At 39.9% G+C, this 18,504-nt stretch overlaps 1 protein-coding gene across 2 annotated transcripts in view; it reads left to right on the top strand.

Moving 5' to 3' along the window:
• Nucleotides 1–18,504, top strand: part of SEMA5A (semaphorin 5A) — a 519,394-nt gene that overhangs the window by 200,280 nt on the left and 300,610 nt on the right. For both annotated transcript variants that reach the window (XM_033178781.1, XM_033178782.1), the window contains exon 4: nt 12,929–13,028. In XM_033178781.1, coding sequence (XP_033034672.1) covers nt 12,929–13,028 — 100 coding nt within the window. The remainder of the gene's footprint in view (nt 1–12,928; nt 13,029–18,504) is intronic.

Genomic DNA, 18,504 nt, shown 5'->3' with positions numbered 1-18,504 from the left:
CTCCGAGAAATGACATTTGACAAAATGAATGGAATATTGCCAACCAAAGGAACGCAATGTAGCCTTGGTTTCCAGGGATATTGAGGGTTGATCACAAAGGCATGGAATACTTGCATGGCTGACCTTAATTACTCAGACTCCAGCCCTTCCTGAAGTCAACCAGATCCAGCCTGGCCACAGGTCCCCACCGTAAACTGCATTGTCAGTGTAAACTATCTGGCATGGCTCAAAGATCTCAGGTCGAGAGAGAGAGAGAGAGAGACACTCCTGTCAGTCAGAATATTGTAGGGCCTTAGATATTATTTCCCAGGAGGCAGTCAAAGACCAGACATTATCTTGGAACATGCTTAGCTTGAATACTCCAGACGTGCTGAATCAACCCATTACTAAACTACTTGATAAATATGGTTCCACAGAAAAAAGTTCTGCATGTGAGATTCCAACCCAAGTCAACCAAATTCCAAGGACTGTGTTACTTTCATCAGTATATTTGGTAAATGGAGGGTAGTTTTGTTGGAATCAGTGCCTGATTAGGTTGTGCTGGCCTCCATGGCAGCTGGTTCTGAGAAGACAAGTAAATTTGTTTTTCCATCCAACAAAGCCTCCATGTTACCAAGGGAGCCTGTTCTTAATATCTTGGGTATGTGCTGTCCAATCGTGTAGCCACTCTCCAGGTATGGCTTCAAAGTACTTGAAATGTAGCCAGTCCAAATTGAGATGTGCAGTAAGTGTAAGGATTTCAGACTTAGAATACATACACACAAAAATATCTCAATGAATTTTATTTTGATAGCATGGTTTGCTTTTTTTTTTTTTTTGAGACAGAGTCTTGCTCTGTCACTTGGGGCTGGAGTGCAGTGGCATGATCTCAGCTCACTGCAACGTCTGCCTCCTGGGTTCAAGCGATTCTCCTGCCTCAGCTTCCCGAGTAGCTGGGATTACAGGTGTATGCCACCATGCCTGACTAATTTTTTGTATTTTTATTGGGTCAGGGATTTACCGTGTTAGCCAGAATGGTCTCAATCTCCTGACCTCAAGTGATCTGCTTGCCTTGACCTCCCAAAATACTGGGATTACAGGCATGAGCCACTGCACCCAAACCTTTTTAACAGCTTTTTAACATAGCTACTGGGACATACAAAATTACATATGTAACTTACATTATATTTTCATTGGATGGTGCAGCCTTAGAGCATTTATCATCTTTATGCTTTTCCCTGGGATCAGATAGTATTTATCTTCTTCAGTTTAACTCTCTTTTGTGTGTATCTCATCTTAGCTAAATTATAAATGCCTTGAAGGCAGAGGTCTGTCTTGTATAACTTTGTATTCCAGGCAGTACCTACTGTTCCATGTAACAGGTACTCAATAAATAAGTATTACTTGACTACATCAATGAATTACTGTGCTGCCGCAGTATTTTTGGTGCACATCCACCTAATGCTTAACCCTAAAGTTCCTGGAAAAATCTTTGTCTGACTTGGAAAACATATTCTAGTTCTGATGTGTAGATAGAATCTGTACTTTGGCGAAGAGGCCACCTTGGGACTTATTAGACCTCTTTTCAAGCAAGAAGACTTCCTTGCACAACCCTGTCTTGTCTCCTGAGTTCCCATAGCTTTCTTCTTCCCTTGGATCCTAAGGTCTGCAGAAGTAGTGACTTAGATTAGAACATAAAGATTTTCCAATAGTGAAGAGGCAGACAGGAAACTTATACGTGAATTGTGAGGATGTGACAGAAAGAGATTTTCCTTAAGCAAATGATTTATTGTCTTAAAGCTGAGGTCTGGCAAATTCTGAATGTGTAGCAGAACTATTCTGGATATTTTAAAACCACACACCCTGAAGCTCTAAGAAATCTCTGACATGTTCTCCTGCAATCTCTGTCGTTATCTGGTGGTGAATGGCTTTCTTTGTACCTGTCAGTCTTCTGGCTATCACTGTTTACACAGCCAGCACTTTGGCCACTTCTGGAATAATCTAAGTGCCTATTGAATGAAAATTGTTCATTTTTGTAATTTTAGTCATATTAACATCATTTGTAATTCTAAAGTTATAAATCTAAAGGAAATTACTTTTTGTTGTTCTTTGTCACAACATGGAGATTTTGCAATTAGATTTTATAGCCTAAATATGCTGCAGGTCAGGAGTCAAAATTAAAACCCTTCCACAGTGGGTAAAGTTTGCTATGGGTGACTCGAAGTACTTTGAAGCCACGTAAAGTTTAAAGGAGGGGCAGGCTGGGTACCAACTTCATAGCAAGAAGGACAAAGTTATCAGGAAATTGAGGGTCAAGCTTAGTTTGTGTTATAATATATGAATTTGCATAATCTTATAAATTAAAAAAAAATCTGTCTTTCCTGATGGATGAGTAGAAATTGCTTCTTCTATGAGTTATCTAGCAATAAAACCCAGGCACTTATCAGCTTGTTTCTTATCCTAATTAATTGCTTCAGATGGTTTAATGAAATAGGAATTTACAAAGATCTTAAAAGTTATAAACAAAAGGGAAGGCAACTCTAGGCCATGAGACAGATTTTGAAACCAGATTGCTGACAACTTTTCACTAGTGTCTCTTTGCACTTGCCAAGTGGGTCTGAGGCAACCCTTGAATGACTCAGAACTCCTTGGGTCAGAGTAGCCAGAGCCTCACCTAACACTGGCATTTAGATCCCGAGATTTGACAGGTATTTGTGGTATGGCCTGAAAATCATGCAAAGAATTGAAAACATGGGGTAACAGTGGAATGCATTAATCCCACCCCTGTTTCAGAAAGGTAGTGCATTTGAATTGGTTATGAGACAATAATTGGTTCCAGTGAAATTTTGCTTCCTACGATTTCTCTCAAAATACCCGGGAAAAATATGTTTAGTTGTTAAGTATTATCTTGTGACGATCTAGCTTAGAGAAATGGTAGGTCTGGAAAGTCACACGGGAGTCCCTTCTGGACATGAAGCCTGTTGGCCGCCTGCCCCAGCAGCCTTGGTCACCAGCTGCCTCCCCATGCAGGTCCCTGCTCCTGCCCTCACTGAATCAGTGTACACATTCTTTCCTACAATCACAGATTAGTGGTTAGTATTTAATGCTGATTTACATTATGGATACTTTTATGCCATAGATTCCAGGATGTAAAAAAAAAAAAAAAAAAAATGTGTGACAAGAGACTTGCAGTTTTCAAATGGTGTTTGAAGGACGACCCAATCAGGAGCTCATGGAGTAAAGAGGAGCTATCACAGCTTTTTGGTTTCTAAGACATCCACCAGGAAGGCTGCCCAAGATGAAACAGTGAACTTCACAAGAATCCAAACCCAGAGTGTAGACCTTTTGCAAAAGTTGTAGTTTGTGAATATTTTTCTACAATGAACATGTGAAAAATGGATTAGGTATACTATGTGTTAATGCAACAAAGTCATATGAAGACCTGGTAGAACACCTGACTCGCTTTAAACAGACTGCAACAGAAACCAAAAAAGATTTGTAAAAGCATTGCTTGCATTTTTAAAATACTGTGTTTTAAGTGTCATATTTACAAATGAAAATGCAAATGAAAGATGCTTTATGCTTCTTGCTATTTTGAGTCTTTTTTCCTGATATGAAATGTTTTAATTTCTCTAATTGGTTATTATTAAATATTTTTATTTTTTAAAAGTTCTATAAATGGGACATACTCATTTCATATAGAAATTTTTGGGGATTTTTTTTCTCTTTAGTCTATAAGTGTCTATAATATCTATTTAAACACACTGAGGCAAATACATATATATACACACACATATGTATGAATGACTACATTGATGCCTATGTTTATATATCTATGTGTGTATGAAGCAAGATATTTCCCTGACACTTCCCAGGACTTGCGATAAGGGTGCCTCATTTACTCAGCCCTCAACTCTCAACTCTTGTGGGAGGGAGTTTGCAAACAAGGTGGGAACTGGAGTGCACACGTGCTGGAACCAGCTGGCCACTATGGCACTGGCAGGGGTGAGTTCCACTCACTCAGACCCTCTGTGTTCCACCCCATGCTGGAGGGAGCACACAGGTGAGCAGATGCCGGAGCCAGGGTGAGCAATGTTGGATGCTGGCGGGAGCCAACTCCCTGTGGGCCCCTCACCAACATCTAGCAGAGAACCCCGTGACCTCTGAAACCCCAGGGGGCGTATTACAGTGCTCTTTTAGGGCTGCTGCCTGCAGATACCTTAAGTGTTAATAGCTCAGTGGGCCCTTTTGTGTCTGCACTCATGACTCCCAAGCTCTTGTCTGGTGTCCAGGAAAAATGAGGTTACATGAACGAACTGAAAGGTGGTAAATGTGGAGATAAATGGTGGTAAATGCCAATGAAAGTGGGTCTCAGTGGAAGGGGAGCTGGAAAGGGCATCCCCTTTCCAGGGGCAGGATGGGCCAGGAAGGTAATCTTCCCCTGGAGTCCAGCCACCTCTGGCCGGATTCTTCAAAGTTACACTATCAAACTGTCCCTCTGAAGTCAAGCCAAATTCTCTCCAACATCCAGCCATGGTCTGCAATGTCCAGCAGCTTCTCCTCTCTGCCAGTTGAGTCTGGGGTCTTTATAGCCACAGCACGGGGTAGGGTGGGGCCATGGGTGGTTTAGGAAGAGGTAACATTCAATCGGGAAAACAGAGTATAAGCTCTCACTTTGGGCTGCAGTCTCAGGCTTTTCAGCTTGAGGGTGGGGCTTCTCCAGAGACCCTTACATGTCCATCTAGAATTTCTCTGCCTTCTGTCCCTATCATGTATTTATGTGTCTGTATGTATACACATGTATAGGAATAAATACATGTGTATAGGTATACACTGTATACCTATACACAATATATGCATTGTGTTGTGTATAATACAGTATATATATTATATATATACATCTACACAGTATATCTAGATATAATATGACTATAATCCGCATTTGGAAAGCTTAATCTAAGTCACTAAGTTTGTGCAGTCCGCAAGAGCATTCTTGTTCTTATGCTGGGTAGTTTGAAGGAGGATGCTTGCTGAGTATGATGGCCTTGGGAGCTAGATATATTGATAACTATAGATATATATAATTTTGGTCCTTTAAAGTACTATCATTTAGAAATTTTCATGTGCTTAGATAATATGGTCAGCCTGGTAGAGACCACTTTTTTTTTTTTTACGTCCTGGAATCCATGTTATAAAATGTATCCATAATGTAATTCAGCATTAAATACTAACCACCAATCTGTGAAATTGTAGGAAAGAATGCATGCACTGTTCCAGTGAGGGCAGGAGCAGGGGCCTGCATGGGGCGGGTAGCTGGTGACCAAGGCTGACAGGGCAGGTTTTGGACAGACTTCATATCTGGAAGGGACTCCCATGTGACTTTCCAGGCCCATCATTTCTCCAAGTTAGATTGTTGCAGGATAATATAGAACAACTAAAGAAACGTGTTTGATATTTTTCCAGGTTATTTTAAGAGAGATGTTAGGAAGCAGAATTCCACTGGAAACAATGACCATCTCGTAACCAATAGAACTGCACTACCATTCTGAAACAGGGGTAGGTTTACGTCATGTTTTCAATTGTTTGCATGATTTTCAGGCCATATCATAAATACCTGTCAAATCTCAGGATCTAAACACCACTGTTAGGTGAGGTTCAGCCATGGTACTTCTACTTAGATATTCTACTAGTGCTGTGATGGGGAAGAAAATAGACCAGCAAAGAAATCTTAGGACCTGGGATTTTCCAGCTCACTGCACATGCATAGCCTTGGGCAGGTGGTGTAACACATCTGCCCTCAACTATAAAGTCAAGGGCTGGACTGCAGGGCAGCTAATGTCATGTCCTGCTGTAAGCTGCTTTGATTCAACTAAGCCCTCGATAGGAGTTATACTGAAAATAGTAGAGGCTCATATATTTGGAGAAAAAAATTGGCCTCATATTTTCCAACCTTTCTACAAAGCAAAAGTAAGGTTTAGCATATATGTACATTTTGGAGCTTGCTGATGTAAATAGGACTTGTCTTGGAAAAACTATTGAGGGAGAAAAATCTTCCACTATTGAGATCTTCTTCACCCTAGACTTCTTGCTGCCTGGAGTGTGCCCTGATTTCTTTCTGTTTTTCTCTGGGGTACTCCTTCTTCACTTGTGCTCTACCCAGTAGGCAGCCAGGCTGGAACATTCCTGTCTCTATCTGGAAGTTACCAGCTTCCCTTCTTTCCAATTTTGCTCTCCTTTGGTGCGTACAACTACCATTTTTGATAAATTAAACCGTGCTTATATGTTACCAGGCAGTAAGGAGTCATTCTCTTTACACATTCCTTGGAAAATTGATTTTTAATTTGTTTCTTACAATTAAATTATTACAATTAAATTAAAATATTGCCTTGGTCTTATTCTGGATTTAAATTCCAGTTTAGCTACTTAATCCTTATGTCATGTTTGGATATTTAACTTCTCAAAATCTCAGGGGTTTAAAAAAGTTTATAACAAAAATGATAGCTGTAGCTTCACAAGATTATAAACATAAAAAATAGTTAATATGTAAAAGTATCTTGCACAATTCCTGATACCAAGTCAGTACTAAAAATATAGTTAGTAAATAAAGAAGTGTAAGTAAGAGATGTTGGTTATTCTGATATGTATGTTTTTCACCAGCATATTTTAAACATCTCTGAATGTGCATGTTTCCTCTCTTATGAAGTGTTTTGCATTCACACACTGGCACCAGACAAGTGTGTGAAGCTTTGGGACTGAAAGCTATGGTAATCACTGAAGAGATTTCAGAGAGAACCAAGTTGACTGAAGGCCTGATATGTCTTATTTTGGGGGTACACATGGCATGGGGTCGCTGCTGATTTATTGCCCAAAGTGAGCTTACCTTGTTCTGAGTGGTTGCTGGAGTAACAGGGCCTGGTAATGCAGACTGCAAAGGAAAGGGAAGGAAACTGGTAGCAGGCAAGACACAGCATTGTACACCAGCACAGACCAGCCGTGGTCTTCTTTTACTTGTGTTGGCTTTTAAACATTACACTCCCTTGTTTTCCTATCATAGTTGTGGCTCAGATTTCATTGATAGGATGGTTTATGTAATGCACTGAAACCAAAAATGAAGTCCATAGAAGGGAGAAGCATGCCAACTTTAAAGTGTAATAGGCACCTACCTACCTTTGAGGTAGGATGGCTCTTTTTGCCACTTCAGGAAGAGGTCAGAAAAAAGAACTTCCAGAATTCTTCCATGGAGAATATGCCCTGCACTTCTTTTCCTGTGCTGCCCACAGAAAGTGCCCATCTTGGGGAGGTGAAGACCCAGCTCTTCCATTTTCAGGGCAGTACCTGGTCCCCACTCCCCTTCTGCCATATTGGAGTTGAGTGATTTAGACTGCTTAGAAACGCAAGCATTCCACACTGCTTGTATCATTCCTATGTTCTGACTTCAGAATGTTCTTCACTCTAATGAAGCAGATCAGCGTATGGTTGTCATTTTTCCCCCTCCATTCTTACATAAAGACACTTGGGTAATCAAAATGATGAATGGTTTTTGTGTAGATCATCACCCTTATTAACATGGGCAAAAACAATGGATGTTTTATTCACAGGTTAAAGTAGTAGCTGGTTTTGAGAAACCCAGCTGCCTGTTGTATTTCATTTTTCTCTAGTCCATAGTTGAAAACTGAGTGAGTAGTGATTCTGCTTAATAGTCTATGAATGGGAATAGAGTAACTTTCCAAGTGGAGAGGCTGTCAAGTTTTCTTTCTCCCTGTAATTTTCCAAATGTGCTGTATAGGAAACTAAAATTTATATTTGCTGAAGTTTAATAATACAGCATACTGACTAGAAGCACAAAAACTAGGCTGGTTGGGTTTGTATCTTACCAGCTATTGATCTTGACAACACTCACCCTTACTGTGCTTCAGTTTCTTCACCTATGATAAGGCAGGTGTGAGAAATACAGGAATTAATACTTATAAAGTACATAAGGTAGAACCTACTATTTAAATGTTAGCTATTTTTGAGCTGTTTTACTGATAATCATATTGTTAGCATTATTATTTTCATGATGCAGAGATGCAGATTAAATCAGTTACATAACTACATGATAAATAGAAGCAGGCTGTGATATGCAGTTTCTACATACTGTACCTTTGTGTGTTATGTATGTTGCTCTCTATGCTTTTCAACAGTCTGTACCCACCGTGTCCTGGCCCCACCTAGTTTGACTTGCATCTTAGTTTCCAATGTGGGTTTCAAATCACCCATATAGCTTTTGAAATCCTGCTTTCTCAGCCCCTTAATTAACTGAAGTTTGAAGGTGTGAGGAATGAAACAGGTATACGGAGCCAGCCCTTAGTGTACCTGGGAAGTTTCCTTGGTTAGTGTTTGCTAACAAATCGGATTGGTTTCTGGACAGTTGGTGCTGCAGGCGTTAGCATGTGGAGTGGCTCTCAATCAGATTTTGGAATGACTGTCATGTCTTCCACAAGAGCTTTTCTTTATTGTTTGTTTGTTGTTGTTTTTTGGCTTACAAAAAAAAAAAGATACCTTGGCTATCTTTAGTGTCTGCTTTTTCAAAATAGTAGCTTTTACCCCTTTTTCCCTTTCTTTTTCTTTGCATTTCTTTTTTCTTTGATTTTTTTTTCTTTCTTTTTTTGGAAGGGACATTAACTTGAATCTATTTAGCTTATCTCTAGTTTATATTTGTCAAATATTTTGCACCAAATTTATGAATACTGACTTGTTCGTAAAAGAAATCGTTTCTTGAAGTTGTAAGGCTGTGTTATTTAAAAAATGGAATTATACTTTTGATAAAATATTGACACACCAATCACATGGGAGCTTATGTAGCTGTAAGAGAAGGCAAATATGAATGAATGCATGTAATTTTGCAATAAAAAAATCATTGCTGGAGACCATGTTTCAACAATCATGGGAAGGTTTGTGTAAAAATTGGATTATCTAGGATAGTTAATGTCAAACATAAATTATCTATCAAGTATTCAGTTGGTATTTATAAATTTTGTGTTATAACTTAGCTTCCATATATATGTGTGTGTGTGTATATATATATAGTCATATTGACTGCCATATTTAAGCTTCATTTCATCCTATGGTTATTTCAGCAATATCAGAAAATAGGGATAGGAGGAAAAAGGTAAACTCACTATTTGGGGGCAATGAGCATCTTAATGTTACTGAAAATTCTATCCCCTCAATTCACCACTTGCTGTGGACCCCCTCCTGCTCCCTCACTCTCCCCGACCTTCCTCTGGCATGTAGCTTGTGACCAATTGCCCTGAACTCTTTTAGCTCTTCTGTTTCCAAAACTGTTCATTTTCTGATTCCTTAGAAAGCTGTACTGACAATGTTTTCCTGCTACTATTGAAATCTGTTATTGGGATGATGAATTGTAGTAATAGATTTTCTGTTATTAAGATTGCTGAGCCATCCTTGTGTTTCTGGGATAAACCCTATTCCATAGGAAATATAGTGTGTGTGTATGTGTGTGTGTGTGTGTGTATGTGTGTGTGTGTGTGTCTGTATGTGTGTGGTTTTTTTTTGATATATTGCTATATTGTACTTGGAAGTTTATTATGCATTTTATTTGGGTTTTTGAAGCTATGATAACACGGGAGTATAATAAAAATATATAATGTTTTTAAAAATAGGACAGGATGTACATATAGGCAGAGGGAAAGGGCCTAGGTAACATTGGAGATTTCAGAGGAAAGCCTAGGTAATTTAGAGAAGCGATTAAAGAGGAAAGAAGAGATAAGAGCAACTGATCTTTGAAAAGAGGATCGAGTGCCTTTTCTCTGATCTGTTGGGAAAGTTGGGAGGATAGTTATTGGTGCAGGCTTCTTTTTAGCTCAAGAGGTAAGTTGGTGTAGAGACTTTCTCACAAGGTTCTCAGGGTATCAGTGAGATAGAAGCCAACGTAATATGCAAAGTTAAGATGGCCGACCTTCTGCAGGAAAGTCAAAAAGAAGAGAATATGCAGATTACTCAACTTTGATCTATGTTAACCATAAAAATACACAGTTTTATTGGGAAAGTTCATTAGAATTTCAAATAAGGAAACTTGAACAATATTGACAGAACTATATGCTGTTAACTCATTTTTTCCTCTGTACATGACTCCTTTTATTACTTCAGGGTATTTTAGGAAGTTGCATAACTGCCTTCCTGTTGTTCAGTATAGGGACCAAAACCTCACTATGTCTCTTTAGCTTGGTTCCCACTGGCCACTTTCTTCCCAGTCTTCTAACTAAAAAGAAAGATGAATGCATGGGAAATGAGTAACCTGATTTTCTTCTATCTTTCACAGTCTTCTTTCCTCTTAGAGGCTCATCTCTTCACTCCCCTAGCAGGAATGTCAGCCCTTGGCCCTCTGTTCTTCCCTCACGCGGTTTGAAGATTGGATGTGAGCCCAACTCTGGGGGCTGTGAGTTGTGGTGAACAGAGCCCCTGATGTTCACTCTGGAGCCTGGTCCTGGCAGTGCTCCCTGGTCATGTGTTTCCCATCTGAATGATGAACTTCCTGAACTAGAACATCTTTATGGACATTTCTAGGTCTTAGCAATGTTTAACAATGGCTGTGGGCCAACCTACCATTGGAAATTTTTCATGTGCAACATTCCCATTGTGTACCTGAAGTTAGTATCTTTCTCTAAAGCCACCTCAAACTCCTGATACCTGCCTCTCAGTCATCGTTTTCTTTTTCATTTAATTTGGAAACTGTTTTGTTCTCTTGAACTTGTTTCCCTTGACTTCATCTCTAATCAGTGATCCCACATCTTTTTTATTCATTTTCAAAGCCAATACCTAAATTGTAAGCCCATACCTAATTGTATGGTTTTTAGGTTTTTTAAAAATATACTACTTTTCTGCCCATTCTCTACTCTTTGCAGACCATCCTTTCTGTCAAGGGCTCATTGATATTCCAAAGGCATCTGCTCGAGTGGGTCAAGTGTTTTCCTGAAAACTTTTCAAGGCATTGCTGTCACATATGAAATGAAGTCCAAACCTTTTAAAGTGAGAGTGAATTTTTCTACAGTTTGTATTTAAATAAACCTTTCAGTTTCCTGTCCTAGTAGTTTCGTAAGTTGCTATTGCTTTTTCTTTTCTCCTTTCTCTTTTTCCTATTTTGTTTCCTTTTTTATTATTTCTCTCTTGAATTCACTTACTCGTTCTTACTTCATTTCACACATTTATTATTTCCTATCGCATTCAAGGTGCTGTTTTGTATGCTGCATGCACTGCAGGGAGCAACACAGACGCAAGAGCCATTGGGTTCTCTCTTGCCTAGGAATGGAGACATTGATGGAGTGAAGATGAGTTATACCAGTTATGGCCACAGGGAGCACCATGGACTCCCATGTTGCTGTCTTGCTTTGCCCCTCTAGGACATCTTTCCTGTCACTCTCTGGTCAAATCTTTCCTTTTGTTTTACCCCAGCTCTCAGTCATCTCTTCTTTTCATATAAGAATAATTCCTGTAACCCCACAAGCCCCATAAACACTTGCATTGATAGACACCCTATTTAAGGATACTAGTGCTATTTCTTTAACTGAATTATAAAGTCCTGGAAGGATGGTTTATTAATAACTTTTCATAGTTCCATTGCATTGTACATACCTTGCTCTTTGTATTTTGTTTTAATTGATTTGCCTATAAAATGTAGAAATTTATATAAAAATCCTTAAAACCTCAAGATATCATACACATTACAAATCCTTCTCTATATGACTCCCCCCTGGTTTCCTTTAAGCAGAAGATAAACTTTACATGATATCACTTCCCCCCAATAACTGTTAGTAGAGAAAAGACATGTTTATTATACAGAACTATTCCTGAAAAAATAGTCACTCTCATTCACGTCAACAAAGCTATTTCTGCAGGATATGATATGGAATGGGGAGCATATTTCCATATGTCCCCGTTAAAAACATAACACTGACATGTTGACCATCAGTGTTTGTTGGAGGAGATTCTTTCCTGTGTTACACACTTTTTCCTCAAACCAGCATCTTCATTGATTTGACAGTTGTTGTGTGCCTGGTTAGTCAGGGTGGCGTTATTCAAAATACTAAATCCCAGAAAAAAAGACAATCAGATGACATGGTTAATTGTCAATGATAATGATAAGGTATCCCATGATTGGTGGTCAACTCACTGAATATTTTTTAGTGTTAAAAATGAGCTAATGAAAGCTGCAAAAATGGCTCATTAAAGCGGCATCCTATCTCTCTTCAAATACTGTCATTTTATAATTATCGGACTCTGGACTGGAGGCTGTCTAATAGGAGTTAACCGTGCTTGTAAAAACCTGTCTCTATAGTGTGGCTATTTCCTGATTTCCCTTAGAAAAAAAAAAAAATGCAAATGAGGCCTAGAAGTAACTGTGGATTTCTCATCTAGAAAGGTCTGAATGTGTTTAACAAGTCTAATCATGGGACCAAAATAGAAACCCAAAGGACAGGGAAATGGAACATCTAATGTGAAAGAAGGCAAATGGTGCTTGTGTGCTTGGTCCTTGCTCCTAAGGAGGCTTTTGTAATATTTAAAAATCTGCAGCTCTGTTGAGTCAAGTTGCACAGGAAATGGTCTTGTGTGCATTCAGTATTCCTCTGATGAATCATGTGAATGCTGTGTTATTTTCTGCCCAGCCCAAAGCCAAAAGGAAAATGCACATCTGGCTTGTAAATCACAACCAAGCATTGATGCCTCGCTTGCTCTTTATTGGGTGGTTGCCCTCTGTGCTTTACAAGTTCCTAGTATGGCTTATGGGGCATCCTGAGGGAAACCTCCAGCGGCCTCTGAAGGATGGCATAGAGGGACCTCCGAATCCTCTCTGAAAGGTAACGTCTGCTACCTGATGTGCACTATCTGTGGTCCCCAGAGGAAAAATAATTCATTTTTATCTTTTTATTTATTTATTTTTTCTATTTAGAAATTGGCCCCTGGTTACGGGAGTTCAGAGCGAAGAATGCTGTGGATTTCTCGCAGTTAACATTTGACCCAGGACAGAAAGAACTTGTTGTAGGAGCAAGGTGAGAGATATTGTATTTTGCCACCGCAGATATTTTTGAACTTCATTTTACATCTGTGCAGTTACATGTGACTTTCCCTGACAAAACTGAAGAGTGCTGAATAATATTATTCCTTATAAGAATGAAATACAGTATGAGTGTCATAAAATATACTGCTGCTAATAAGATGTTGATGGCTGCCCTTTAGAGCAAGCATTGACTGGGCCCTCACCCTGTGCCAGTAACTGTTCTAATATGAGTTAACTCATTTGTTCCTCCATTCAAACCTAAGAGGTAGGTACTATCAACATTGCTGTTTTAGAGATGAGGAAACTGAGGAAGAAAGTAGTTAAATAAGTTTTCCAGGGGCATATGCCTAAGAAAAGATGGACCTGAGTTCCAAACCCAGGCAGTTTGACTCCTGAAAACATGTTCCTGACTTCCCACTATATTCTTCAATAGGATTCTAGAGATCCAGAGATCTTGATGTGTACTCCAAGGTCCACCACCATCTTTCTTTGTCACTTTGATTAGGCCATATACCAGTAAATTGAGATTCAATGAAGTTATTTTTATCTTTGTCTCTTAAGGGTGTGCGTGTTCCCGTATCTACTCAATATCTGCATCCCAGTTTGACGATGAGGCCGCCGGCAGACAATCAAAACAAATTTGATTTCATATAAGAATAATTAATAAATAGTTCTTTCCCCTGTTTTCACTACCACTTCCTTAGAAAACCTGCATAATCCTTGCATTCAAATTACGTATTTGGGGATTATATAACCATCTTTTAGGAAAATTGACATTAAAGTTGAATAAAGGGTCCATTTGTAGAACTGGGTTCTTCTGGCATCTAAGGATAACACATTGGGCAGTGGAGAGTTCATTATATTTTTCATCCAAATGTACCAGAGTATAAAGCATACCTGTCATAGCTACAGAGGTTTTGCAGTCTCTCTATAAACCCGAGTGCAGCTAAATCTAGCTTATACTTTGGGCACTCTAGATAAACATTGAACAGTTTCCAGGATCATTGCTTTTGCTCTCAGATCTTGAGGTGTCCTCGTACATCCACTCAACACTTGAAGTGATGAATGGTTGTAATTTTACATGAGCGGGAAGAAGTTGGCATAGTTTATTGCACCTAGCAAGTTACCTTCGCCTCGGATTGGACAAGGCTACTTGGTGTTCTCTTCCTTACTTTAGTCAAGTAGCAATACTGGGGGATTTCTGATGCTCACTTCCATCAAATTTCATCACTTGGAGTTCGGCCTGTGTTTTGCAGTGGTGGTAAATCAGTCTCCTGGCCTCCAGATGTTATCCTCCTTCTGCATACCACAGCCAACATCATCTTTTAAAAATGCCCACCTTTAGTAGCTCCCATTGGATCAATGCTGTCTCCCTGGTGAGGTACGCCAGCACTTCTGCCTTGCATTCCCACCTCCCTTCCAGACTTGCCTGTTTTCATTCTCACATGGTCCAGGCATGTCGAATTACTTATTCTGCCTACAGTTATGGAATATGCTTTCTTACTTCTGGGCTTTTTCCCTTCTGACCTCTTCCTCATTTCCTGGAATACTGACTACCACCCACCTCCACTCCAAATTATCTGCTTGGTAAACTCCCACTGTAGTAAGGACCTGACTGAAGGGTCCACCGTCAGTCCTGAGCGGCCACATTCTCTGTCCTGTATGGCCCTAGTAACATACCTGACATCTACTTTTTTTTTTTTCTTTTAACTGCACTTATTGTAGGATATTGCATTATTTCTTGACAAGTCACCCTTATCAGATGGCGACTTACCAGAAGGCAAGGGAAGTGCCTGTCTTTTCTTTATTTCTCCAGAATATAGCACAGATTTTTCCTGCTCATAGAAGCTCAAAGATACCTGTTGATTCAACACATTTATTTCCAGAGTTGAATTTGTATGTGTTCCCCTCTGCATCTGGGTGAACACTTAGGGAAAAGGGGATTGGGATTATAAGAGCTTATCCCAGATACCTACATTTGGCAAGGGTGTGAGCCAGTGGCAGGCTGTATACACCAAAGCTCACCCTCAGGGAAAATGAACTTTCACTCTGAGCCAAGGGAACAGACCCCTTACCGGGGGAGCAGGTACAAATGTGACCCCAACTAGAGTTTTGAGTCTTGCATCCCTCATTCATCTCTAAAGAACTTTGGAAAAGGTTTTTCTATGACTACGACTCACGAGATTCTCTGTTGTCTCTGGAGGTCCTGGGTGCTGTGTGAACAGACCAGCACATCATTCTGCAAGTGGTTGGCTTTTGATCAGTGACTCAAGATTTTCCTAAGAGATGTGAGAAGCCACAGAGCAAATTAGGGTATTGTGAAGAGATGTCTTCTGCTCCTGTTCTGGCTGTAGATAGCAGCTGGGAATTGTTTTCAAGGGGTACCTGTCCCAGGAGGTCTCCATACCAGAGTCCCTGGAGTTCTTGATTCCAGTGTCAGTGGGGTATCTCTCTCTCAGTATCCCTAGAGGTCTCTGTCCAGTTTCTCTGATGGTTTCCATCTCAGCATCCCTGGAAGTCTCTATCCCAGCATCTTCCAGTTTCCCTGGAGCCTCCACCCCAATGTCCCTGGCGTCTCCATCCCAATGTCTCTGGAGTATCCATCCCAGTGTCCCTAGAGTCTCCATCCCAATATGTCTTGTGGCTTCCATCCCGGGGCCCCTGGAATCTGCATCCCAATATCCCTGGAGTCCTCATCCCAGCATTCCTGGAGGTCTCCATCCGTTGCATATCAACGTGGTCTGCTGGGAAGGATTGGATGGGCCACTGAGTCAACCTAGCATGCTGTATGGCATGGTGGGCATGAATACATAGGATTGCCAGACTTAGCAAATAAAAATCCACGATGCCCAGTTAAATTTGAATTCCAAATAACAACCTTTTATATTTTTATCATAAGTATGTTCCAAACGTTTGGTGACCCCAGGAGCATGGGCTGTAGTTTTCTATTCTAGAGCAGTGTGTGATACATTATAGACATTTGATAAATAAATAACAGAAGAAAAGAGGCTGGCCCTTACCTAAGTGACTCTAAGCCAGTTTCAGAGCCTAATTTTCTCATCTGTAAAGATGATGTAACAATTTCTACCCCTTTCAGCTGTTGTGAACATGAGCTAAAATAACCCACAAGAAGTTATTGTCCCATTAACAGGCAAGCTGGTGAGCGCGCAGCCCTAGGGAAACTCTGAGGGCCTTCATGGGTTTTACATACGTGTGCATATGCCTTTCAGGCAGACACTACCTGAGGAAGAGAATAGGAATTTCACCTGGGAAATTTCATGGGATTAGGCTCAGAAAGTTTGAGAGGGAGTATGAGTCAGATATAAAACTTTAAAAAGAACCCAGCCCTCAGATTCCTGTTTGGCAAAACTCGACTTAGCAAGAGTAAGTTTAGATAACAGGTGTATATTTCAGAAATCAGTAATGGTTTAAAAATATGAGTTGTGAAAAAATGTAATGATACTCGATTTTTTTTCTCATAACACTAGGCATTGTGGAGCCATTTATTGGATGGTTTCACTTTATACTAGTGATATTTTATGTTCCTGAAATTGCATTCAGTTAAAGATTCTTTGTACTCTTTGATAAAGGAAGTTCATTGTGCTGCAAAAGAGAAGCCTCTCTTTAGGTGATTTGTGGTTATGGAGCATCGGAAGGTACTTGGATCTGAATTTGGGGAATTTCTGGAAGAAGTCATACATTTTCATTTCCAAGATGCACATGAACTTTCATATTACCTTAAATACATCGACAGTCATATCTTGTTTTACCCCAGTCTCTTTAAAAGTTAATAATATTTGTTTTCCATGATGAAAATTAGGCATCTTCATTTAGAAAATGTAGAATACACTGTAAAGCATAAAGAAAAAAACAATTTCAGAGATAGTCACAGTGAAGCTTTTCAGTTATTTCCTTGCATTATTTGATTTCTATTTTTTCCTACTCTTGGGATAATATTTGTTGAGTGATTGCATAGTTCTTCGTCACAAATCCTACTAAGATCAGTTTCTCGGTATAAAAAAAGTCAAAATGAAAGAATATATTATGACTGTTTTTTGTATAGAAGATTATAAAAGGAATGGCAGTGATAACACTCCACACACTTGATGCAAGTGTAAGTTTCACTGCAGATTGAGTTGTTGCAACAGATGCAAGGGAGGGTGATTACATTTTTATTTCCCAAATGAATTAGTTTGTCTTTAGTGTTTCAGGTTCATTCTAAGGGTGGCAAGTGATTCCATCCTGAATCACTCTGATATGTATTCTGTGCTGAATCCAAGTATTATTCCAAATGGCAACTAACTCGGTTGACACATAAGGCAGTGTTTGACTGCTGTTGGGCATTTACAAATCGGCCATATTTTTATAATGCATAAAGCCCTACAGTGCTAATTGAAAAGAGTTTATTATCAAAGCATCTGTAGCGTGCGTCTTTGCCACTGAACCATGGGGGAAGATGTGGAGTCACTCTTTCTGGCTATGTAGGTACTTTTATTCAAAATGCAATTTTTCTAAATGAAAGCATTTTTTTAACATCTATCTCAGTTTCTAAAATGTGAATTTTCTTCAGGCTCTTAAATGTGTTTCTTGGTCTTTAAGTTATTTTTGTCCAATTACTCAATTCTGATTCTCTTACTTTTCTCCAAAAAGCTTGAGTGTAATATAAATATAAATCAAAGGGTACAGTCTTGCAAACTATGGCATTTTAGTGAGGAAGTTCATCTTGTAAGCTCTCAAACAAATACCTGTGAGTCCATATGGCCTAAACATCTGCCATGGGTAAGGTGGTGGGATTGAGGCCACACACCCAATACTTGGATCGGGTAATGATCATAATTCATAGCAGATATAATGATTTATGTCCTTGGAAATGTTTGATTTTAATTCTATACAAAATAACATCACGAAAGGAGAACATTAAGTTACCAAGGGAACAAAAGGCACTAGGGATGCATGAGTCTCCTTGCACACCTGGCCTGATGTACCAGCCCATAACTGTACGCCTTGCACACCTGAGCTAATGTGAGTACCAGCCCATAGCTACACACCTTGCACACCTGAGCCGATGTGAGTACCAGTCTGTAACTGTACACCTTGCACACCTGAGCCAATGTGAGTACCAGTCCATAACTGTACACCTTGCACACCTGACCCACTGTGAGTACCAGCCCATAGCTGCACACGTTGCACACCTAACCCAATGTGAGTACCAGCCCATGGATGCATGCCTTGCATGCCTGACCCAATGTACCAGCCCATAGCTGCATGCCTTGTGCACCTGTCCCAATGTGAGTACCAGCCTATAGCTGCATGCCTCACACACCTGGCCCAATGTGAGTACCAACCTATAGCTGCATGCCTTGCACATCTGACATGATGTAAGTACCAGTCCATACTGCACACGTTGCACACCTGATCCAATGTGAGTAGCAGCCCATAGCTGCACACCTTGCACACCTGACCCAGTG

Source organism: Trachypithecus francoisi, unplaced genomic scaffold, assembly GCF_009764315.1.
Source record: "Trachypithecus francoisi isolate TF-2019V2 unplaced genomic scaffold, Tfra_2.0 Lachesis_group2, whole genome shotgun sequence".
NCBI lineage: Eukaryota > Metazoa > Chordata > Mammalia > Primates > Cercopithecidae > Trachypithecus > Trachypithecus francoisi.
The sequence above is the reverse complement of the archived record's forward strand: the minus strand, read 5'-3'. Positions and strand labels throughout refer to the sequence as shown.